This window comes from Pantherophis guttatus, chromosome 5 (genome assembly GCF_059756535.1).
Source record: "Pantherophis guttatus breed Tessera chromosome 5, ASM5975653v1, whole genome shotgun sequence".
NCBI classification, from domain to species: Eukaryota; Metazoa; Chordata; class Lepidosauria; order Squamata; family Colubridae; genus Pantherophis; species Pantherophis guttatus.
In genome coordinates this window covers 79,888,650-79,915,111 of record NC_142067.1, presented here as the reverse complement: position 1 = coordinate 79,915,111, position 26,462 = coordinate 79,888,650, and the positions used below count along the sequence as shown (strand labels likewise).

The following is a 26,462-nucleotide window of genomic DNA, read 5'->3' as shown; positions in this document are numbered from 1 at the left end:
CAAAATTGGAGATAAAAGTGGGTGTTTAACATTTGAGTGACAGTAAGCAAAGTGAATTATCAGAATAATCATAATATGCAATACTAGTTAAAATAAAGCTGCCTCAAACTCAAGTGTGGTTTATTACATCATTAAATTGAAACAAATCAGATCAAAATGGAAGTTTTTGTTGAGCAAGCAGTTAATATGCTGAAAGACCGACCTCTAGTGGATTGACAGGCCTCATTGTGATAGCTACATTTCTAAAATCTGGCCTACAACTAGTTCCAATCCGTGTTTGGCAAAAGAAGGCACAAATCATTGCAAAGACCAGATTTTTCTTTTTAAATATACTCTTTGTTAACCTTGTAGTTAATTTTTGGACATAAGATTGCATAAATAATTGTATTTAAAACAACACACATTAAGTTGCTTTAAGAGAAGCAAACCCCCTCACCCAATATCCACATTCATTTCAGGATATATGCAATACAAACATTTTAAGAATCTGTGATAAAAGACAATTTAAAAAGTCAAACTCATGAAACCTGTAAACTGATAAACAATTTACTTATGGAAAATATCATTAAAATAGTACCACTATGAACTAAACTGCCTGAGTTTTCAATTTGCCTGTGAACGTGAAGCAGAGAAGATTTTAGCACAACACGAAAAAATTCAGTCACAACCAGTGCCATTTCAAGAAAGTGTATCACATAGAAATGTATGTTCTTCACTGGAATTTGTGTTGTGCTGTTCAATTCTTGTACTTGTTCAAACAAAGAAATGTAGGCAGATCTTTTAATCATTTGGCACAAAGTTATTTTGTTTGGGGCATAAGTCTCTGTCATTATGAATTAATACATCCATCCAGAGTTCACTTTGATTGAAGAGCTTTCTTTATATCATTAATTTCCATCTAAAAAGAAGAAACACAGATTAAATTATATTCAACTAATTCTTTTATCAAGCATTTAGACTCTCTTAATTCACTGTTCAGTCAAATATGCTGACTCTTCATCTTCAATTTAATGTGAGAAATTATTAAGAAAGGGGATAAAATCAATACGTATGACACAACATCAAAAACAGGAACTCACAAGGAGAAATCATTTATTTTAGTTTGACTTAAATCAAGAAAATATTGAAAGAGTTTTAGGAAAGAGACTATAAGGGAAAAATCTGACACAAGGTATCCGTTGCTAGATTTTTCTTTTCTCTTTTAGTTCAAAGGAGCTACTTGGAAAGGGAATATTGAAAGAAAATTTAAAAGTATTTGCCCATGCTCTGTTTTCCACACAAACTGTCTAAAAAGCTATTATTTGCCTGTCCAGAAAAGCATTCAGAAAACACCTACATATTTTGTCTGCAGAAAACATCCCTATCGGTTAGAAAATAATACAAAGATGAAAGGTTTCTCTGAATAAAACATCGACTTAAATTTTACTGATTTTAAGCCTTTCAAAATGCTTTTAGATAATATTTTCTTGGCTACTGTAAAACTTAAATTGAAAAAACACTTCAAATATATTTTTCTGTTTTATTTCCTTTTTTTCCTATATATTAGAATTTGTTTCATATTATACAAAACTTATTGGACTATGAGATACAAGGTTTCATTAAAAATCCATTATAAAGCTGATTCATGTATTCATTCATATACAAGTACCTGTAACTGTAGCCGAATCTTTTTTTCTTCATCTAATTCAGACAGCAATTGCTTAATTTCTTTTCTAGGAAAAAAACACAAAATTTTAATGACCATATTTTCAAGGGGAGGGGGCATCCATTTTTGACAATACGTATCAATGTAAGTTATAATATAAACTATATTACACTAGTTATAAATTTTTCTAACTTCTTTTTCTAAACTATAACTTCTCTAATATAATTTCAGTCTTTACTTGGCATTTACTGCAGAAATCACAACTTAGCAGAATTTTTACTACTATATTCAATAAAGGCTAAATTAATTAATTATGAACCCAAACAAGACATGATGATAAGCACTAAAACCCTTTAAGATCATGTAAAAAATACAAACATTGCTTTAGTCATTCTGAACTATTCATGGTTCTTGAGTACATGTATCATTAATTACAGTAAATAGGAATATTAACTAACTTTCTGATTTCTAAGTATTTTATGGGAATTAGGACAATTCTATGTACATATTTAAAAACTGGTAAATAGAAATGTCATTTTCTTTCAAGTCCCATCAACAACATCTAAATTCAGCCTTAAACTTTAAGACCAATTCATACTTACAAGTGCTGCAAATGCTGTTAGGTAGCCAAAAATGGCAAAAAAATATGTACAAGATATATATCAGCATATTTGAGGATACCACAATTAAATACATACTGTATATAAAAATATTGGTGAGAGAAGTGCATAATTTACTTTCCAAAGTAAAACCCAGTGATCCCTAGTTGGAGAAAGTTTTTTTCTGACAGCCCTGCCCTTATAGTTACAATAATGATAAAATACAAATTTGATATAATTTAATAATGTAAATTCTTCACCATTCGGTTCTGTCCAGAGATCTTAGATGCAAGTTGAGATATGACAAAATCTGAGATACATTTATTAAATCATTATTTAATTGTTTATTTTTCATATTTTCCATATATTATTTATAGGTTATTTTGCATTAATTAAGTACAGCTTTTGGTTTTCTTTTTGTATGCTGCGTAAAATCAAATAGTTTAATACAGGCAATAACACAAAACTGTAATAGATAGAAAAATTATGCTGTGGGATACAGCTTTAAAAGCCTTAAATTTATTGTATTTGCCTGCAGTTCCATCTTTATCTAACAGCCTAAGTGAAAAAGATACAGTTGAACAAGTTCATTGATAAAGTTAATGGAATTAACAACAATAAAAACCCATATTTACTACCTGATTAATACAAGGAAAAGTATTGGAACACTCACTTCTGCTGGTCTTTCATTGTTTCAATGATAGTGCGTAGCTCTTTAACTTGTAAACTTAGTTCTTCCAAAGCTGTTTCACTTTGGCTTGAATGATCAGTCTTTAGCTTTCCTTCAGTACTGAACAAAGAAGGGGAATTTGATCTGTGACCTGGGGTTCCTACTGAAGTTGGATGAAGTATAGATGAAGAAGATAAGGATGAAGATAAAGCACTTCCACTTGTTAAACTTCCTGGCTTTGTAGGCAAAGAGACTTTGTTATCAGACACCTGTGAAACAGATAACAAATACATTTGGAAACATACATTTGGATCAGCAAGCTATACTTTTCCAGTTGTGTCTTTCAGATACATTTGATGGTCAAAAGAGATAATAGTTTTCTCAAATCTTTTAAGTATTCTTTTATCAACAACTAAGCATGATCTTAAGCCAGACAATCAACCATGAGAATGTTGTTGGGCAGACTTCATTCTGAATTATTTCTGCCTCAAAAGAGTGCCCAAAAAGAAGGGGAAAATAAGAATATGAAAACAGAATATGTCTTGTTTCTGCACTATAGTAGAAATAAAAATTAAGGGATGACCTTGGGGTTTTTCTTTTAAGCTACCAAATTTAGCTAATCATTTTGCAGCACAGAGATGCTTTAGAACTACCATTCTATAGTTATATGAGTATCATAATCGAAGAAACTGTAAAATGAAGGTGAAGAACATGCTTTACAATAATAAATTCTAAGATTCAATTCCAGTAAGCTCCATGTTGTATGTTAAACATTTTTTTAGGAATCTGAAGATGAATAAAGAGTACCTTCTATTCTTATTACATTACTATGCTCTAGAACTATTCCAGAGTTATAGAAAATTGTAATGTGTATAAAATACAGAAACTGAGATTTTAAGAAAAAAAAAACTGCAACATGAAATGAAACATCTGCCTGCCAGCTAAGCATGAAATTGAAATCTGTACTCATTTAATTCAAGAGGAATTCAATATGAATTGATTCTATGCATTTGAAAAAAGCAACAATCAATGTCTACCTGAGCAGAAAATTTCTGTTTTCAGATATTTTGGGAGATAAAATTTTGTTTGCTATAAATTTGTTTTGTCTACTTGAAGAAGAAGGAATGGTATAGTCCCTCCTGCCTTTTCAGTGTTGAGCTATATTAATCAATTACTATTCTGTCTTTAGCCACAACTTTTTAAGAATGATATAAATGAAATGGATAATAGTATGCTTTCAGTCAAAATAAGATCTGGACATAGGACAAAAAAGGCAATGGTCACTCTGGTCAATAATACTAGCCCTACTTTGTGATGGAGGGGGCCTCGATGGACCGTAACCTTATCTCTTTTACAATCTACTAGAACAAATGAGCCTCACGAGCAGTTTACACTAAACTGTTGTTATTTACATAAAATAAAACAAGGTCTATTCAAAAGGAATATTAGATGTCATTCTCTTTCTTAAGTGTCCTGTCAGCTCTCTGGTGCAATCGCTCTATGCGATTGGAGTTCTGGCTTTTCTTCCCAGACTTCACATATACTCAAATTATGTGGAATATTTGGATATAATGCTGGGTCAATTGATAATAACAAAATACAAAAGACTTTATGATGCAATAAATCAATTTCCAGAGTCCAGGGCTTAGGGGGAGGTTCTAACAATGATGACAGCACATTCTCTTGTGAATCCAACAGTAGAATGGCAAGATATTATACTATGCTATGTTGCTCCCCTTGTGGGAGGGGTTGAAACACCGAACTGCACAGATGCGCAGCTCATTCTCGTCGGGACACCGAGGAGTGAGGAGCTCTTTGGCTGCTCCTCTGTAGAAGGCCTTGGGCCTGCCTCTGGGACCTCAGCCTCAGCTGGAGTAGTCCTGGAAATGGCTCCGAAGGCTGGAGATGCCGCAGGAGAGTCTGCCAACTTGGAAACATATATAGTGCGACAAGCACAGATATAGCAATGAATTTGGCCTAGAGAGATGTGCCAAAGTAGCAGTAAATTGGGGGGGGGGGAATCATAAACAGTAATGGAATTGAAATGTTGAATGGTCAACACATAGGACCCATCAGGATGATGCCTATATTTTACAGTTGGATAACATCAAACATTGACAAGTGAAATATGATTAGTACAGAACACATCCAAAGAGTAAGAAAAGTGCTAAAGACAAAATTAAATGGTGGCAATACCATCAAAGACATCAATATCTGGGCCAGGCCTGTAATATGATATAGTACTGTAATTATTAACTGGACACAAGCTGAACTGGACTGTTTGGATCAAAAAACAAGAAAGCTGATGACTATTCACCATGTATTACATCCCCATAGTGATATTGATAGATTATACTCATAGAAATGAAGGCAGAGGGTCACTATAACTAATTGTTGAAGAAGAAAAGCATGCATTGGCAGATTAGGTAAAAGACAGTCAACAACTGGCGCAAGTTAAAAATTGGAGCTTTGTAAATGTACAGGAATTTTAAAAAAATATTGTAATAATGTAATCAAAACATGGATAGGATGCTGGAAAGGGGAGACTTCTGGGATACTGTCATGCTGGTGCAGTGCAGGGAATTGGAATCTCCACTCCGCCTGCCTGATTTTCCATGTCTGGAGGCCAATAACGGCAACGCTGAACCTTGAAGAGGACAGCAAATGAAAGGGGATAGCCCAGAGGTGGTGGAGTGAAAGACAATCCTCCACCAAGGAGGGTGGAACCCCCTGAATCCAGCATGGAAGAGACCGGCTGTCAGAGCCAGGTCTGGAGACATTGCGACCCGAATGGGAAATGAGGAAGCAGAATAGTGAGAAGCAACAAGAAGCATTGGCAAGAAGAGTTTTACAAGAGGCAAAACATCCGAAGTGTCTCGGTGAAACTGTAGAGGTGGCAGACGAGGGAAAAAAGTCAGTCTCCAAAGAGGAAAAAAGCGCTCCTTAGCGGTGGGAGCAGAAGGAAGATTGGTGGAAAGTGCAAGTGATTTACGAGCAGAGCTGAGAGAGATAGGATTGTGGATAGTGGATTGTGGATTGGATTGATGAGAAAACCACAAAGAAAAGATGGAACTGGGATTGTGGCTGTGAGGAGGTACTGAAGGTGTGTGTAGGTGGTGAACTGGTTGGAGGAAAAAGAAAGTAAAGAATAGCCTTTGGAGATAGAGACGGAGGAAGTGACAGTGACTAGGGAAATTGAAAGCTGCCATCTTTAAGTTTGGAGAACAGGAGGAGAAAAAAAAAAGGAACTGTGAAAGTGACTGAAGAAGAAAGAACGTTGATTTACAGGAGGAAGACTTATAGACTGGAGATATAAATTAACCAATATACTGACTGGTAAAGGATTACCATATATCTATATGAGATTGGAAATTTATAGTTAATTAAATTTTTTCTTTATGTAATTCTGGAACTTGTTAGCTAAGATTTAATATAGATAATACTAAATATTGTTCTATAATTTTTACTATATGTGATTCCCCTCCCTTCTTCAACATTTGATGATCCATCCTATTGTTTTAACTTTTCCTTCCTGTTCTTCTAGATATTGTGTAAGAATTCAATTAATTCAATAATAGGAAATACTTTCCTATTATAGACCTAATGTCAGCCTCAGCTTTGCCTGCTTCAGCTGCCATAAGAAACGGGGGGGAGGGATTAGTTATGGAGCAGAGGGTGGGAAGATGCAGGAGGTGTTTTTTTTCCTTGTAGGATGTGTCCTCATAAGAAACGAAAGTGGATCTTCAAAGGGGACGGCTGACCAACTGCCCTACATTCCTGATGAATGACGCTGCCAGACGTGTTGCCACCTGACCTTTGGAAGACCTTTGGATTGGCTGATGATTTATGAACACGAGGGGGGAGAGAAGCTTAGTAGATGCATTTCGCGCATTTTGCTCACTTCCAGCTTTACCTGGGTTGCTATCATTTCATATTCAGTAAAAGTACTAAATTCTTCAAAATGCTTGAGTTTGGGGTTTTCTTTCCTGGATACTGAAGGAAGCATACCTGACATCTATGTATAGACCTGAAATTAATTGTGAACTGATATTATTGATAATTGATATTGATATTGATACTGAAAATCCTATATTCTATATTGATTTAAGATTAAGAAGAAATTAAGAAAAAGGATTAGAAATAGAAAGAACTATAGATATAACTTGGGGTAAAAACTTAGATAAATATGGTATTGTGGAAAACTCTTCTACAAAAAATTAAAATGTCAAATACAGCTACAATTACAAAAACAGTAAAAAAGACAACTTTTTCACCTGCAGGTGAAGCTGCAGGTGACAGCTTCACCTGCAGGGCAAAAATTAATAACAGATATGCCATCTACTGAAAAATTAGGAACAGCAGCAGCGGTGCAGAACATGCAAACCTCTTTGAATATGATTCAAGAGGTCATGATGAAAATGCAGGAAACAATGCAAAAAAATCATGAAGAAATGCAAAGCAATCATGAAGAAATGAAAGGGGATATGGGTGAGGTGAAGGGAGACATAAGAAAATTGGATGACAAAATGGAAAAGATTCAGGAATCAATAGCAAACAATGAACAAAAAATAAACATAATAGAGGCTAAGGTAGAGAGAACTGAAAAGAAACTGGAAGCTGCAGAAGAGAGATGGGAAATGGAAAAAAAGGAGTTGGAGGAGACAGTGACACATCTTGAGCTAGAGAGATCCTCTTATTACTTAAGATTTCAAAATGTGGTAGAAAACAGAGAAGAGGATCTATATAAATTCATAGTGGAATTACTAGCAGAACCCCTACATATAGATAGACAGGAATTAGGAAACAGTATTGATGAGGCTTACTGAATTTATACAAATTATGCGAAACGACATAAACTACCTCGCGAAATTCATGTCAGATTCACAAAGAAATCAATTTGTGATGAAATTTATTGAAAGACAAGGGAAGACAATCTGAGATTTAAAGGAAAGGAGATCACAATATTAAAACAATTACCCAAAAGAACTCGTGAGCAACGGAGGAATTATCAATTCCTCTCTGCTAAATTGACCAACAATAGAATCATGTTCCGATGGTTAATACCAGAGGGCATGTTAATATCCTGGGAAGACAAAAAAATAAGAATAGATTTGGTAGAAAAGGCTCAGGAATTCAGTGAACAAAACTTTGGAGAGGAATTAGAAAATAGAGAGGAAATAGATTCTAAAAGTCAAGAAGAAAATGAATCAAATCAAGGATCGGAAGAGCAGTTAGAGACCAGAAACCAATACAGAGAGGGTGTAAGAACAAGACAGCAGAGGGGAGTAATGCAAAAAAGGAAAGCAGGAAGGACAAATAAGTAATTTAATGAAGGAAGAGGTGAATCTAATATCAATATAAATGGATTAAATGCACCAATAAAATGAAGACAAACAATTACTAGACGCCAAAAATTGAACTTGGAAATAGTATGCCTACAAGAAGTGCACATTCAAAAGGGAAAAGTGGTTTTTTGGAAGCCCCCAAACTAGGGAAATTATTTGTAGCATTGGCAGAAACAAAAAAAAGAGAGATAACAGTTTATATAAAGGAAAGGTTAAATCCCAAACAAATGACATTAATGAGGGAAGGACATTAATGATTGAAATCTCAATAAAACAAAAAAGAATATTACTTATAGTTATTTATGCACCTAACATACATTAGAGAGAATACTATAAGAAGTTACACAGGAAACTAATAGAATTAGAAGTAGATAATCTAAGCATAATAGGTGACTTCAATGCGGTGGCAGACCCTAAAAAAGACTACAAAACTGGAAAAAAGAAAAATAATGAAAGGAAAATATTACAACCCGCATTTTTTGAATTGGCCCAGGAATTTAACTTAAAAGATACATGGAAAGGAATTAACCCCCCAAAAAAGCAACATACCTTCTTCTCTAACCCCCCAAAATCAAGGATAGACATGGCGTGGATGGACCCAGAAACAAGGAAAGACATTGCGGAAATAGAAATTGAAGCCAACTCCTGGGCAGATCACAATCCATTAAAAATTAGTTGGAAAGGAGAAGTAAGGAGGAGAGGGAGATGGACCATGAACCAAAGGATAGTGAAAGAGAAGAATTTTATTCAATACTCAAAAAAAGAGTTAGGCCTGTTTTAAAAAGAAAATTGGAATGAAGAAACTACAACTCAAAACTTATGGGATACAACAAAAGCTTATATAAGAGGTTTATCTATAGCATACACAATAAGGAAAAATAGAAATAAAAAGAAACAATTGGCAGAGCTCCAAGGAAAATTAGAAAAAGCAGAATCTAAATTACAGAAAGAACTCCAAAACCAAGAAATCAAAGTAGAAAAAGAGTTAATTAAACATAAATTACAATTAATAACCCAAGAAGAAGTAGCACAAAAAATTAGAGCAACTAAACAAAATTATTTTGAAAATGCCAATAAGCCCGGAAGATGGTTGGCTTATAAATTAAAAAAAGAAAAGGAAAAGAAATTAATAAAACAATTAGAGGATGAGGATGGAATGGTGAATCTACAGGAAGAAAAAAAGAAAAGTATAGCAGTAAACTATTTTCAAAAACTATACAGTTCAGAAAAAATTGAAGAGGAGAATATTCAACGATACCTTCAAAAAAGGAATCTTCCCAGTATACCAGATATAAGAAAAGAAATATTAAACGAGGAAATAACGAAACTGGAGATACAAAGAGTAATTCAAAAGTAAAAAAATAATAAGACTCCAGGCCCAGATGGAATTCCCGCTGAATTTTATAAAACATTTCAAGAGTCGTTAGAACAACTGCTATTAGAAACATTTAATGAAGTACTGAAAAAGGCCAAGATACCAGAATCCTGGAGGGAATCATTAATAACTCTCATTCCCAAAAACAATAGTGAACAACAGAAGATACAGAATTATTGGTCAATCTTGTTGCTAAATGCCGACTATAAAATATTTGTGGCTATAATAGCGGATATAATTAAAAATATATTGAATGAAATTATACATTTGGACCAAAATGGATTCCTACCCAACAGATATATAAAAAACAATATAAGAATTATCATCAATGCATTAGAATATTACGAAGTTCACCCCGAAAAACAGGTAGCTGTGGTTTTCTTGGATGCACAAAAAGCTTTTGACAACTTGACGTTTCGGTTTACCAGATTGGGAACTTTACTATCAAGCGGCATCCCTAACATGGCTCAAAGATTGGATACAACTTAAAAATAAGCGGATATTAACAATAGAAGGCCATGACCTTCAACTCGGTTGGCATGGCTTTTTATGGGATGGGAAAAATAAATCACATACTTATTTTCAACGTCACAAGGTAAAGGATGCACTACTGAAAGTATGGGAAAAGATTAAAAAGAATCATTATATGAAAGTCCCAGTTTGGTTGTCTACAATGGAAGCAATGATACATGCGAATACCACAGATCTAGATAAAATGGTAAGATACACAGATTTATTAGACACAAAAGGAGAATTAAAATCAATACAAGATTTGAAAAGACAAGGAATAAATTTGGGATGGTGGCCATATTTACAAATCAAAACTAGATTTAAAAAAGATAGGGAACAATTTGGCATACACAGGAAATAATTGGAATTAGATAAATTAATATTAGGATCGGGAAGAAAAATGATTACAAATATCTACAATTACTTATTAGGATACAAATTGGAAGAAGAAACAGTAAAGGAAACAATAAGTTGGGCTAGGAATTTCGGACATAACATAGAATTGGATAAATGAGAAAAATTGTGGGAGAAAAATTATAAATTGACCATGGCAGTATCATACAAAGAAAATAGCTATAAAATGTTTTATAGGTGGCATTTAGCACCAGCGAGACTGGCAAAAATGTACCTCAATTTATTTATTTATTTATTTATTTATTTATTTGTTTAAATTTCTATACCACCCTTCTCCAATATAGGACTCAGGGCGGTGAACAGCCAAAGTAAAAACAAGACATACAAAATCTAAAAACTGTTTAAAATAATTAAATATTCTGGCCGTAATTAAAAAATTCCAATTTAAAATCAGTTTAAAATTTAACTCAAGCCAGCCCAGCTAGCTGAAATAAATGGGTTTTCAGGGCCCGACGAAAAATCCGGAGGTCTGTTATTGTACGTATCTCTGGGGGGAGGTTGTTCCAGAGGGTGGGCGCCGCCACAGAGAAGGCTCTCCCCCTGGGGGTCGCCAGCCGACATTGTCTGACGGACAGCACCCTGAGGAGGCCCGCTCTGTGTGAGCGTACTGGCCGGTGGGAGGCTATTGGTGGCAGAAGGCGGTCTCGTAAATACCCCGGCCCTGAGCCATGGAGCGCTTTAAAGGTGGTCACCAACACCTTGAAGCGCACCCGGAAGACCACCGGGAGCCAGTGTAGCTCGCGCAGAAGAGGTGTCACATGGGAGCGCCTCGTCGCCCCCATAATCCCCCGCGCGGCCGCGTTCTGGACCAGCTGGAGCCTCTGGGTGCACCCCAGGGGGAGCCCCATGTAGAGAGCGTTGCAGTAGTCCAGGCGGGAAGTGACGAGTGCCTGAGTGACTGTGCGTAGGGAGTCCCGATCTAGAAAGGGGCGCAACTGGCTTATCAGGCGAACCTGATAAAAAGCCCCCCTGGCCACGGCCGTCAAATGATCTTCTAAAGACAGCCGTGCGTCCAGGAGGACGCCCAAGTTACGAGCCCTCTCCGTGGGGGCGAGTGATTTACCCCCAATAGCCAGCAATGGCATCAGCTGGCTATATCGGGACGCCGGAAGCCACAGCCACTCGGTCTTGGAGGGGTTGAGTCGGAGCCTGTTTCTCCCCAGCCAGGCCCGCACGGCCTCCAGGCACTGGGACATCACTTCAAGGGCATCATTGGGGTGGCCTGGGGTGGAGATGTACAGCTGGGTGTCATCAGCGTACTGGTGGAACTCCACCCCGAAGCCACGGATGATCTCACCCAGCGGCTTTACATAAATGTTGAACAGAAGGGGCGAGAGGACCGACCCTTGTGGCACCCCACAAGCCAGGTGCCTCAGGGTCGACCGCTGCCCCCCTGTCAACACAGATTGCGACCGGTCAGAGAGGTAGGAGGAGAACCACCACAGAACGGTGCCTCCCACCCCCAACCCCGCCAACCGGTGCAACATGATACCATGGTCGATGGTATCAAAAGCCGCTGAGAGGTCTAACAGGACCAGGATAGAGGAGCAACCCCTATCCCGGGCCCTCCAGAGATCATCCACCAATGCGACCAATGCCGTTTCCGTGCTGTGCCCAGGCCGGAAGCCGGACTGGAGCGGGTCTAGATAGACAGCTTCATCCAGGTACCGGGGAAGCTGTTGCGCCACCACACTCTCAACAACCTTCGCAACGAAGCGAAGGTTGGAGACTGGACGATAGTTAGCCAAAACAGCCGGATCCAGAGAGGGCTTCTTATCACCCCAATATTGGAGATGTGGTCACAAACTAGGGACATACTACCACATGTGGTAGATGTGCCCTAAGGTGAGGAAATTTTGGTATAAAATTAAAGAGTGGTTGGAAGAGATTACACTCCAAAAGATAGATTTTAAACCAGAGATGTTCCTCTTAGGAATGATTGATAGAAAAATGGAAAAAAGTCTCTATTATATTATATTGCATATTCTAACGGCAGCCAGAATTACTCTAGCACAAGTGTGGAAGTTGACCAATACACCATTGGAAGAAACAATAATAAAGAAAATCCTCGAATGTGCTGAAATGGATAAATTAACAATGGAGATCAAAGAAAGAGAAGACTCGGATTATTATAAAGTGTGGAATAGGTTTTATACACGGTTGGAAAACAGAAATCAAATTCAGAAATAAGAATATAAAGTAAAATTAGATATTAACGTACTGGATATAAATGTGAATAATGATCCTGCTAACAAAACAGTTAATTATGAATATTTAAAAATAAAGAGAAGGAGCGGGAGGATAAAAGCTAAGAGTAAAGACAAAAGTCGATGGAGAAAGTTGTAAAACTGTATATATCTGTTGTTAGTATTGTATTTCAACGTCTGGTGTACGTGTGTTTTTGCTTTTTGTTTTTGTCTTTTGATTTCTTTTGCTATTGTGTGTTTGGTTTTAAAATGTAAAATACTCAATAAAAATTATTTTTTAAAAAAAGAATGCTGGAAAGGAAAATGATTACATGGTCAGTTTCTACAAAAGATCAAGGGGAAAATGGATAAAGATAAAACTTGACAATAGCTTATAATTGGAACATTAATAAAAGAAACTAAATACCTGACTTTGGTTGTGCAAGAGCAAGCTGTTCGAATCAATACAATCAAGGTTAGAATTGAAAAAAAAAAAATCAAATGATAAAGTGCAGATTATGCAAAGAAGCAGAAGAAACAGTAGCTCATAGCTCTTACAAGAAGACCGCGCAAACTGATTATAAAGAAAGATAACAGAATCATCAAAACGATTCACTGGAACTTCTGTAAAAACTATCCTGTACCAGTAATGAAAAATTGGTGGGAACATGTAGTTGAAAAAGTAGTAAAAACAGGAGGTTAAAATATTTTGGGATTTCCAAATAAAGACTTACACAACAGATATACTGTAAATGTGATTGAAAAGAAGAAAATGTTGATAATTGATGTAGAAATAGTGGAGAATAGTAGACAAAGATTTGGAGAAGATCACAAAGTATCAAAATCTGAAAATTGAAATTGAAAAATCACAGCATAAATCAGCCATGGTGGTCCCAGTGGATACTGGGTGCAATACCAAAAAATCTTGGATGGCACTTAGAAAGTTCACATAATGACAAAATTTTCATCTGTCAGTTACAAAAGGCCTGCACAAATACTATGCCAATATATTAAGACAACCTAGGTCAGTGATGGCTAATCTTTTCTGGACTGAGTGCCCAGGTGAATGCACAAATGTGTGGCCAACCCACAATATTAATATTAATATATTAATATTTATTGAATTTATATCCCGCCCTTCTCCCCAAAGGGACTCAGGGCGGTGAACAGCCAAAAATTAAAATAACATACAATATAAAAGTTAAGATAACTAAAAATAAATTAAATTAATCGGCCTCCCAATTTAAAACCCCAAGCTATACAATTAAAAACTAATCCATAAAACCTATTCAGGCCAGGCCGGCTTGCTGAAATAAAAACGTCTTCAAGGCCTTACGGAAAGTGCGGAGATCCGGAATCAGCCGTATTCCAGGAGGTAGCTCGTTCCAGAGGGCGGGTGCTCCCACAGAAAAGGCTCTCCCCCTGGGGGCCGCCAGCTGACATTGCTTGATCGATGGCACCCTGAAATGCAATGCACGCGTGGCCCCGCCGCATGCACCCCGCACATGCGCGGCAGAAACCCGAAGACCAGCTGGCTGGCAGGAGGCGCACACGCATGCACGGTGGAGCTGAACTGGGGCGACGGCTCACGTGCCATCTCTGGCACGCATGCCATAGGTTTGCCATTAGGGATCTAGGTTCTTGGGAAGAACCTAATGTATATGAAGGTCAACAACACTAAAGAACTGGAAGCTGTCATTTCACATTTTTGTCTATAAAATAATAACATAATGGTACCACCCTTATTGAATGTTACATGAAACTTAAATAACTTACAAGCGAAATTGTAACAGTCTTTGCTTTCTTTAATGGCTCAACTTTATGTGATAGGGAAACTTGTTCTTCTTTCTCATCTTCAGGACTTGGTGAATCAAAAAAGTCAGGACTAGAAAGTGAAGACTGTGGAAATAAAAGAATATATTTTTTTACTTTCAAGTATTCAAAACATGCACTTACTCTATAACATTTTAGTATTGTAATTAATCTGAAAACAAAAATAATCCTCTGTTAGTCACACAGCACATAATTTCCCATTAGCTGTATGCTTACTAATATTGATTGTGGTAAGATACTGATGTGGGACTTCCAACTATGAATTGCTCCCATCAGCTCAATACCAAAGTGCTGAAAGTAAATCCCATCCAGTACAGGTAGTCCTCAATTTATTATAACAATTGATCCCAAAATCTATGTTGCTAAATGAAACATATTAAAGTGAGTTTTGTTCCATTTTATGACCTTTCTTGCCACAGTTGTTAAGTGAATCACTGCAGTTGTTAAGTTACTAAAATGGTTGCTAAATGAATCTGCCTACCCCATTGGCTTTGCTTGTCAGGTCACAAAATGTGATCTCAGACAGCAGGACACTGCAACAAACTAGTTGCCAAGCATCTGAATTTTGATCATGTGATGTGGAAGTGTGAAAAATGGTCATAAGTCACTTTTTTCAATGCCAGTGTAATTTTGAAACGTCACTAAATGAACTGTTGTAAATTGAGGATTACCTGTAATCCAATATTGTCACTGCGTTTTTGTATTTACCAGCTGAGCTCTCATTTCTGGACTGTCAGACTTTCCGTAGCTTGCCAACTTCTTATCAGTAAGCTATGTGTATCCGTATCCACATTCCATTCCTTCACCCCTTCCTTTGTTCTCTTGCCAGAAGTCCGGCTGCTGAGAAGCAGCTGGCACGAACTTTATTTCAAAATGTAACTTATTAGATCAGTTAGGTGTTTTATTTTCTTTATAACAAATAAATGAGTTTTCTTAGAATATATCTTCGGGTTTTTGTTTTCTTAAAGTATACTTGCAAGGAATAGTCTCGATCCACCCCTCGTAATCAGGTGCGATTATCCCAAAAGCAGAATGGGATTAATCAACGCTCTGACAAATATCTCCTGTCATCACCATTTGATCTTAAAGGTTTTGCTTTAAGTGAAGTGAAGTATAAGTTTGGATATTTCATGGACTTGTATTGAGTGGTGCAGTGGCCTAGAGGTGGCTCTCTCGCCTAACAATCAGGAGGCTATGAATTTGATCCTAGGTAGACTGAATATACCAGTGATGGTGAACCTTTTCAGGTGAATATACCAGTGATGGTGAACCAAGTAACCAAACGGGAATGTGTGCGTGTGCGCATGCGTGCGCCGGAGTGCCAGAAACCCAAAGACCAGTTAAAGATCTGGATCAGAATTGCATGACTATAAGGTTACAGTGGGTCATAAATCCCCCTCTTTCAGTACCATCACAAATTCACACCGTCACTGAATGAAGGCATCCATCTCAAAGCTGGTCTTCACGTGCACCGGAGTGCTGGAAACCCAAAGACCAGCTGGCTTGTGCGCATGTCCACGCTGGCCACTTGGTCTTCAGGTTTCCGGCGCTCCAGCATATGTGAAGACCAGCTTTGAGATGGATAACAGATTAAAATTAGTATAATTCCTACAAGTAGTCCTTGGTTTATGTCCAATCATGTCAGAGTTTGTTGCAGAAATTAAATCCAGAAAGCACACACAGGTAAACTGATTCAGCAGGATTCATTAACTTCTTTATATACATATAATACATAAAGATAAATATACAATACCAATATAGATTCTTCTTCAAAGTAGTAGCAGTTACAATCAAAACACAAGCTAGGAGAGAACAGTTAGTTTCATTTCAGCAGAGCAGAATAGTTTCAGTTTCTCTGCACACACTCAGAAGCTGCAGACTAAGAGACACCCTGGCTCCAGTCTTTCTCAGCTCCCAAATAGCCCTCATTGGCTGATCTATTCCAGTTTATGAATATTCATACTCATTCATTTAGCGACGGTGTGAACTTGTGATGGTACTGAAAGAGGGGGATTTATGACCCACAAAAACCCTGTAGTCACGTGAATCTGATTCAGATCTTTTGCACCTAGCTCACAATTACAACATCACAACAAGCCACAATCATTTAATTGTAATTTCCAACATTCTCTGCTGGCTTCCCATAAACAAAATCATTGGGAAAACTGGTAAGAAGACAGATGTTGCAGTCATGTGAGTTCTCCATTTAATGACCCATATGGTCCTTTCTTAACAATAGTAACCAAAAATGCCAGAATTGCAGTTACTAAGCGGCTCAGTCATGTGATGTTACGCTGTATGCAAGCGTTGCTTAGCAACAGCAATTCTGGTCCCAATTACCCTTGTAAATTGAGGATTATTTGTATTATGAATAAAAAATAATTAAAAACATCACAAAGGAAGTTAAAATATGCAGATGTTACTTACAGATGTGAATGACTGTGATGGAGGTCTTCTGCCAGTAGCTTTTGGTCTTGTAGTAGTTGGATGGCTGAGCTTCTCTGCAACTGATACTATGGAATCAAACCCCTCCAAATCTTAAAAAACATGGAAGAGATATTAATATTACAAGTACTGTGATGAAGCTTTTAAAACTTAATTTCCATATTATTTTGCATTAGTTTAATATTATCAAATTGAGACAGAGGGCGGCATCTGTAAGTATTTATTTATTTTAAAGAAAATATTTCTGTCTGGTCTTTAGTTAATGCTACACATCATACATCTGAAAACCATTGGATAATAAAATAGTTGAAAACTAATTTAAATATAGGTAGTTTTTGACTTACAATCATTTTTTTTAATTTTTAAAAGTTTTTTATTAATAGTTCAAAATTAAAAACATTGGACATAGATATGACATCACTGGCCCCAAGCATCTTCCAACACTTTAAACTAATATATAATATACTAATGATAATATAATAATAATATATTCCTTACACCTTATACGTAATTTAAACATAGTATAATAATAGTAATTTTTACCTTATTCCTATACAATTATACATATTTATACTTACATATACCTATCTATACAATTCACATACATATTTATAATAACGTATATAATTCTAGTCTAATACTACACTTTTATCTAACCATTCATAGAATTTTGCCCAGATTTTATAGTACAATGTTTCACTTTTATCCTTGAGTTCCAAGATGAGTCTATCCATTTCTACGCAGTTGAAAATTTTTAGTAGTATTTCCTCTTCAGTTGGGGTATCTTTCTCTTTCCACTTCTGCGCAAAGGCTACCATGCAGCTGTCAGTATATGCAGTAGTAGATAATTTATGTCTTTCTTGTATTTGCTCTCTGTCATTCCCAAAAGGAAAAATTCTGATTTGACTTCTATGTTTATTAACAAAATTTCTTCCAACCATCTCTTTATCAGATTTCAATATTTTTTTGCATTTGGGCATTCCCACCACATTATGATAGAAATTTCCCAGAGCCACCTTGCACTTCCAACATGCCGAAGAATTTCCCTTACTGATTCGTGCTAATCTTGTGGGGGGGAGGTGCCACCTATAAAACATCTTATATAAATTTTCTTTATATGAAATTGCTAATGTAATTTTTAAATTTTTTCCCCAGACAGTCTGCCAATTGTCCAAATCAATACTATGTCCAAAATATTTACTCCAAATTATCGTTTGACTTGTTCCTTAATCATGTCTTGTTCCAATAAATAGCAATATAATTTACTTATGGTCTTACCCTCCCTGCTTAATAGAATCTTATCTAATTCTGATAATTCTTGCTTTATACCCCATTCCTTTTTGTCTTTGTTAAATTTAGATTGTATTTGGAGGTATGCCTACCATTCCAATTCAATTCCTTCTTCCTTTAAAATGTTTCTTGCTTTCAATTCTCCTCTCTCATTCAGAATATTTTTATAGGTGACAACCCCTCTCCCCCAATTTAGTAAAATTTGGATGAGTATACATGGCCCACTGGTGGTCTGTGAGAAAATTTTGGTGGTCCGCAGAAAAATTATTTGCATTTTTTATATTGCACTAAATCAGGGGTCCTCAAACTACGGCCCCTGGGCTGGATATATGCAATGAACGTTTGTGTTGCTGCAGAGAGTCTCCCCCTTCAGGGTCTTCTTGTGTGGGTTGGAGGGGGGAAGAAATTCTGACTTGGGGTCTGCTTCAACCTCCTGGTGCAGGTCTTTGGACAAAGGCTGGAGGGAAGTGCTGCTGGTGGCAAAGAGCCAGAGGGCCTTGTTCCAGTGGGACTGCATGATGGCCTGGAACTGACTGACCATCTCAGCCCATTGAGCCTCCAGGCGCCTGAACCTGGCTTTGCACTCCCGCAGGTCTTCCCTCTGCTTGGAAAGACTATGCTCATAGTCCTCAGTGAGGTGCTTCTGCTGAGCCTCCTTCTCAGTCAGATCCAATTTGAACTGAACTGTTTTGCCAACTCTTTCTTGTGGTGGCTGATTAGCTCCAACAACTGCTTCCTGTTGGAGCCCTAAGGAGCCCGGGTGGGGAGGTGAGGAGTGGCTGGGAGGGGAGGGGCGAGTAGAGGTCGGCGAGGCACCCCTCGGCGTGAGTGACATTGAGTTGACCACGCCCACCCAGTCACATGACCACGTAGCCATGCCTACCCAACCGGTCATTAGGCAAATCATATTAGTGGTCTGTGGGATTTAAAATTACGAATTTAAGGGTCCCTAAAGTCCGAAAGGTTGGTGACCCCGATCCAGATTTTATTATGTTGTTAGTATTAATGTTGTTTTTTAATTTAAAAGATTTATAAGGCTACCTAACTCAAATAGTCTGACTTTGGGTGGCATAAAAGAAAAAAATAAAATAGACAATACTATATAAATTATAAACAGAAGGTAATTCCACTTAATTGGCCCCTAATACCTGGGAGCCCTAATACCTGAGAGCCAGTTTGGTGTAGTGGTTAAGGCACCAGGCAAGAAAGTGGGAGATTGTGAGTTCAAGTCCTGTCTTAGCCATGAAAGCCAGTTGGGTGACTGTGAGCCAGTCGTTCTCTCACAACCCAACAGGAAGGAAGGAAGGAAGGAAGGAAGGAAGGAAGGAAGGAAGGAAGGAAGGAAGGAAGGCAGGCAGGCAGGCAGGCAGGCAGGCAGGCAGGCAGGCAGGCAGGCAGGCTGGCTTTCCTAAAGGCAACAAGAGTTGGAAACTGTGGTATACCAGAGGAGATCATACCAGAGAACAGGGATAACCACAGAAAAGGCATGCTTCCAAGATCGTACAAGATGACACCTAGAACATGAAACCGGGAATATGCCCTCCCTGTAAGCACTAGGGAAGTACTAGTGTACTGGAAAAGAGCTGATGTTGTTCCCAACTTCAAAAAATAATAATCTATAGGAAACTACAGATTTATCAGCCTAATCTTAATACTAGGGAAGATTCTGGAAAAGATAATCAAGCAACGAATCAGCAAACACCTAGATGCAAACAAAGTAATAACCAAAAGCCAGCATGGGTTTATCAAAAACAGATCATCCCAAACTAATCTTATTGCATTCTTTGACAAAATGAGTGGACCAGAGGAATGCTGTCGATATAATTTCTTGGACTTCAGTAAGTGATTTCATAAAGTAGACTACAATCTACTACTTGATAAGATAGAGAAATCTGGGTTAGACAGCATCACCACTAGATGGATTCATAACTGGCTGACCAACCATACTCAACATGTAATTCTTAATGGAACTGCAACTACATGGAAAGAAGTATGCAGTGGCGGTACCCCAAGTCTCTGTCCTAGGCCCAGTACTCTTCAATATCTTCATCAATTATTTAGACAAGGGGAACTCATCAAATTTACAGATGACACCAAGCTGGCAGGAAAGGCCAATGCTCCAGAAGATAGGTACATACTTGAATACTGTGCTCTATCTAACAAAATGATGAGAAAAATAAGGTTCTACATTTAGGCAAGAAAAACTCAATGCACAGGTATAGAATAGGTGGTACCTGACTCAATAGTAGTAACTGCGAGAGGAATCTTGGAGTCCTAATGGCCAATCACTTAAATATGAGCCAGCAGTGTAATGCAGCTGCCAAAAAACCCAACACATCCTAGACTGTATTAACAGAGGGATAGAATCAAGATCACATGAAATGTTACTATCACTTTATAATGACTTGTTAAGACCACACTTGGAATATTGCATTAGGTTTTGGTAAAAAAAGAAGCTCTCTAAAAAGAGTGTAGAGACTAGCAACAAAGATAATAATCAGGGGCCTGGAGGCTAAAACATATGAAGAACAGTTGCAGGGATTGGGTACGGCTGATCTAGTGAAAAGAAGGAGTAAGGATGATGGCAGTGTTCTAATATCAAAGGGACTGCCACAAAGAAGAGGGGGTCAACCTATTCTCCAAAGCACCTGAAGGCAGGACAAGAAGCTGTGGATGGAAAAAGAATCAACCTAGAACTAAGAAGAAATTTCCTGACAGTTAGAACAATTACTGTATTTTTCGGAGTATAAGATGCACCTTTTTCCCCCCTACAAGGGGGTGAAAATTTAGGTGCGTCTTATACACCGAATGTAGCCCCTCCCACCCACTGGCCCCCACCCTTTGGCCTGTGCCTTGCAGCAGTTACCTCCTTGCAAGCAAACAGCAAGAAAAAACAACTCTTTTCAGCTTCAGCACAACATAATTAGCCCATTGATTAGATCGGCCTCCCGACTCTCAGCTGATTTGCTCTCAGCTGTTTTGCGCAGGGCTCTGCTGCTTGCTGCAAAGAGCTAAATTGCTGGAGCAGATTTTTTTTTCTCCTTGTGCTAATCAAGCTATGCTGAAAATGAAACAGAAAGTAAAGCAGGCTGTTTGCTGTTTGCTGCAACGTTAGAAAATTAGACAGAGGCCGATTTCTTTTTCTTCTTTCTCCTCACCAAAAAAGGTAGGTGCAAACAATGGGAAATTTAGGGCAAAAGAGGAGAGTTCAAGATTTTAAAACACAAAAGAAAAAAAGGAGAAAGAAAAAGGCAAAAATAAAAATGGGAAGAAAGAAAAAGAAATGAAAGAGAAAGATGTTATACATATTTAGAATTGAAATATGAATAGTAATAAGAAATAAATGGGAAATCATGATTGTAAAAATGAAATGAATAATACTTGGAATATTTGTCTTTGTATTTTTGAAATCTAGACAATGATAAGTTTTTCTTTTTTAATTTTTTTTAGAAATAGGAATAAGTATAAACTGTAACAATTGAAATACCTTTAATGGTATATGGTGGTGAAAGTAAAAAGGATTAAGTTGTAGCTTGGATAACAGCTAGAACATTTTTAAATTTAATTAGGGAAATTGTAACGATTGAAATATTTTAAATTATATATTGTGATGAAAGTAGAAATGATTAAGTTGTGATTTGGAGGATTATATGGGCAAAACTATTTGGGTTATTGGAAGAGTTTAAGATGTGAAAATGAGTAACATAAGGGGAAAGCTCTATTTAACTAGAGAATTGTAATAATTGAGATACTATTAATTGTATATTGTGTTGAAAGCAGAAATGGTTAAATTGTGGTTTGGAGGAATATATGGGGAAAATTATTTGGTTTATTATTATTGGTAAATATAATTAATTGATTTGTAAGAAATTGGATTGCATGGAAATAATTGGAATAGTCATGTTCATATTGATTAATATACAAAAAAGATAGCTATAGAACTAATTGATTTATATTAAAATGTTGAATTTGTATTAAACAATTGTAATATTGCATAATTAACCAATGTGAGGATGGATATAAAAATAAATGACAATGGGAAGGGGTATAATATAGAATAGAAGGAAAAAATTGAGTTTGATTAAGATTAGAGATGAGGATGAAGGGTAATATTGTTTTTTTAAAAAAACAGATGAGGAATAAATATGGCAAAAAGGAAATATAGAAATTGTAAATTTAATTGAAATGACTAAACACTGTTTAAATTTGTGAACCAGCCAAATATTCTGTTCAAATAAAATACATTGTATGTTTGTGTCTAAAAAATAAAAAAAACTTTTTATAAAAAAAACAAACCAAAAAAGATAGGTATGTCTTATACTCCGGTTCATCTTATACTCCGAAAAATACGGTAATCAGTGGAATGATTTGCCTCCAGAAGTTGTGGATGGTCCAACACTGGAGGTATTTAAGAAGAGTTTGGACAACCCTTTGTCTGAAATGTTATAAGATTTCCTACTTAAGTAGGGAGTTGGACTCCAAATCCCTCCCAGCTCTGTTATTCTATTAAAGCCTGCTTGCATTATGAGATATTCCCTATCTTTTTTCTACTTTATTCTCTTGAAACATCTTCTGAGACTTAGACTTAGAATAACTTTATTGTCACTTTGAATGTACACTAATCGGCATACATTAAAATGAAATTTCGTTGTATACAGCTCTCAAACCTCCAATATACACTACATAAACATGACAAAATTAATTAATTAATTAATTAATACAAAATTATGTATATATCCACATATCCTGTTTCCCCCAAAATAAGGCATCCCCTGATAATAAACCCAATCGTGCTTTTGAGTGCATGGCAATAAGGTCAAGCGCTTATTTCAGGGTTCAAAAAAATATAAGACAGGGTCTTATTTTCGGGGAAACATGGTATATTATATGACACAGAGAAACAACACAGTCTAGTTCGGATGTATACATGTACATAGCGAGAAAAACAAATCTTGCGAGTTTACCAGACAGATGGCATAGGGAACAAAGCACTTTGAGATATTTCTTGGAAATTTCACCAAATATATTCTAGAACGGGGGTCCCCAACCTGTGGACCACAGCCCATTACCAGACCACGGGCTAATTGCCACCGGGCCACAGGAGTGGCCAGCCTGTGTGTGCGCCTCCATGCACGTGCATTGCCAGACTCATGTGAGCCTCATTGCAGGCACCCACAGCCCCACTTGTACGAGCCTCATTGTGGGTGCCTGTGGCCCCACTTGTGCAAGCTTTGTTACAGGCATTAGCAGCCCCACTCACGTGAGCCTTGTTGCAGGCCCTCATGGTCCCACTCACGCAAATATCACAGGTACTCATGCATGGGCACATGCGCTTGCCTATCCCACAAAATCACCCCTTCTTTCCCCCCTTCCCCTGCTCTAGGCTGCCAACCCAGAAAGATTGGGAACTCTGTTCTAGAACATATCACCACTTTGTTAATGGCTTTTTTCTAAGGGGACATAATCAAATTAAGAATGGAGAAATCAGACTTCCGGTTTGCTTCTTGCCGCCGCTAGACGATCCCTTGGGATCGCCGCCCCATTGCCTGTAAAGAGCTGCCTTTACAACTGAAAGGCGGCTCGAAAAAACTCCATTTCCATGTGGAAATGGAGATAGAGCCGGCGGGGGCAGGTAGAGCTCCCTGCCTAGCCCCAAAAGTTTTTTTTTACTTTTGGGGACGAAGCAGATGATACTCCCTATTTCCCTCGCCGTCGCTCCGGGCTTTGGGAGACCTCTGCTTATGCAGAGCTAGGCGACAAGATCAAGCCTACAAAACTAACAGAACAATTAAAAAAGGATATGAGCTGGACCGGTGACCCTGAATCGCAAGTATTTTATCTATTTTATAACAATTATTGAAGAAGGAAATGGAAAAGGAAAAAGAATTTTTAAAAATGGCGACTGCCGAGGCTTGAGAAGGGGCTGAAAGGGAGAGTCCTTCCGTTCTCTATTAAGATACAAAGTAGCGGAATAAATACTTCTGGCTACAATTGAAGAAGCTCTACTTTTCTGTTTTGTTTTTCCTGGAGATCTGATATTGATCTTGGTTGGAAAGAAGTTTTTTTTTTCTTCTCTGCCTCTCTTTTCTTTTTTTTAAAATAGTTTGTCTGTGTGGAAATATGGCATTAAAGCTTGCAAAGCCGGACAAACAAGCAGGGGGGTGGGATTCCCCCATTAATAAATTACGTGAACAAGTTCTAAATCTCCAGTCTCAGAAAACTGATTTTAATATAATTGAATTTCTCTTGGAGGAGATTGTAAGAAGGGATGAGATTGTGAATCAGAACTTTAAAAAATTTAAGCAGGAAATTAAGGAATTAGTGCAATCAAAGTTTGATATTTTGGACCGAAAGATCATAAAAGTGGCTAATGGTTTTGCAGAATTTATGATCAAGTTGGATGCAAATACTAACTTATTAGAGTCTAAAGTGGAAGAAATTGAGGACAATTTGGATAATAGAATACAAAAAATTGAAAATGATTTGACAAACACTCAAGAAAATAGCTCAGAAGAAAATCCTAAAATGGAGGCTGATCAAAAGACTTGTAATGCAGAAAACATACAACAACGGATTGAAAGAGAAGTTTTAATGATGCAATATAATTTTACTGAATATGCAATTAGACTCAGAGGACTGCAGGAAAATGACAGAGATGATTTAAGGAAAATATCTTCTGAAATTCTGGCTCGGATTTTAAAGGTTCAACCTGAGGAAGTATTTTGTAGGATTGACAGAGTTTATAGAATAAATTCCTGGATTGCAAAGCAAAGGCAATTGCCTAGAGATGTGGTGATTTATTTTACAGATAAAGATATAAGAAATAAAATTGTGCAAAATTCTTTCAATTCTACTTTGCAATTGTTTGGAAGAAAGATTTGGATTTACAAAGAGCTCCCGCCTAAGATGTTATTGGAAGAAATTTGGTTTTCTGGTGACTGAGCTAAAAAAAAGAAAAATTCTATTCAGGTGGGACGCTCCAGTTGGTATAATATTGAGATATCAAGGAGAAAGATACCAACTAAATACTGTTGAAAAAGCGGAAGAATTTTATCAAAAAATCTTGAAGATGAATTTAACATCTTTAGGCACAATACAGGATAAGCAGAAGGAATTGGAAATAAAGGCAAAACATTGAATTATAGAGGCTGCTGTGGATAAATTGCTTTTGGAGTCTTCAGACATCTCAGCTGGACTATCTACAAATACGAGAGAAGTGGCATCGGACTCCAACGTGATGATTCATCAAGTCATAGACAAGTATGGAAACCAATTAGCTGATACACAATTGATAAAAAAGAAATATGAGACACAAAGGCAAAATCAACAAGATCAAGTTATAAAGCAGAATGAAAACCAATCAGTTGATATATACAATTTGCAGAAAGGAAACCAGGATGGAGATTAAACCCACAAAAAGAAAAGAAAAAAAGAAATAGGTTTCATTAAAATAGAAATTTCTAAATTAAGCAACAGTGAAGCCAGTTATTTTAAAAAATGAATGAATATGTGAAAAGACAGTGGAGGCGAAGTACTGGTTAATATTATCCTGAGGACAGTGACAGACCTCTGCAATGCCGTAATTTTGGGATGTGAAAAGAGCCTTAAACTGTTGGATTTGAATTATCTATTTTGGATTTCTTTCTTTTATCGATAAATATATTATAATTATCTTGAGCTATAAGGCAAGAGAGCTACGCTGGGGCATGCAGAAGATCTGGTTGTTACCCATTAGGATGATGGGAATTAATAATCCTGATGAAAGCCACAATTACAACTATATGGAATATAATCATAATGTCACTCGGGTGGTTGTTTTTTTCTTTTATATACATATGAGGATATTCATTACTGATGGGGGCAGATGATGACTGAAGATTTTGAACAAACTGTTGCATCAGGATGCTATGTTACCCTATTATGGATGATGGACTCAACAATCCAGTGGAAAGACATCAAAGAAGATATTATATGGATTATAAATTTAAAGTCATTGACTTTTTTTTTATATAATGGAATATATATATATATATTTAGCAGAGTGGGCAGTGGATTAAAGATATTAAGAATTGTTGTGCATGGCAACTTTGTATGAAGTGGGTGGAAATAGGTTAGTTTATTGATTGTTTAGTCTAAGAAAAGGGATGTTT

General features: G+C 36.9%; 1 protein-coding gene across 11 annotated transcripts in view; it reads right to left on the bottom strand.

The window, feature by feature from the left end:
- Window positions 1-314: 314 nt before the first annotated feature.
- Window positions 315-26,462, bottom strand: part of SH3KBP1 (SH3 domain containing kinase binding protein 1) — a 404,503-nt gene continuing 378,355 nt past the window's right edge. For all 11 annotated transcript variants that reach the window (XM_034434094.3, XM_034434130.3, XM_034434103.3 and 8 more), the window contains 5 exons: window positions 17,005-17,114; window positions 14,521-14,643; window positions 2,918-3,183; window positions 1,649-1,712; window positions 315-898 (listed from right to left, as the gene is read on the bottom strand). In XM_034434094.3, the coding sequence (XP_034289985.1) occupies window positions 857-898; window positions 1,649-1,712; window positions 2,918-3,183; window positions 14,521-14,643; window positions 17,005-17,114 (605 nt within the window). In that variant the 3' untranslated portion in view covers window positions 315-856. The remainder of the gene's footprint in view (window positions 899-1,648; window positions 1,713-2,917; window positions 3,184-14,520; window positions 14,644-17,004; window positions 17,115-26,462) is intronic.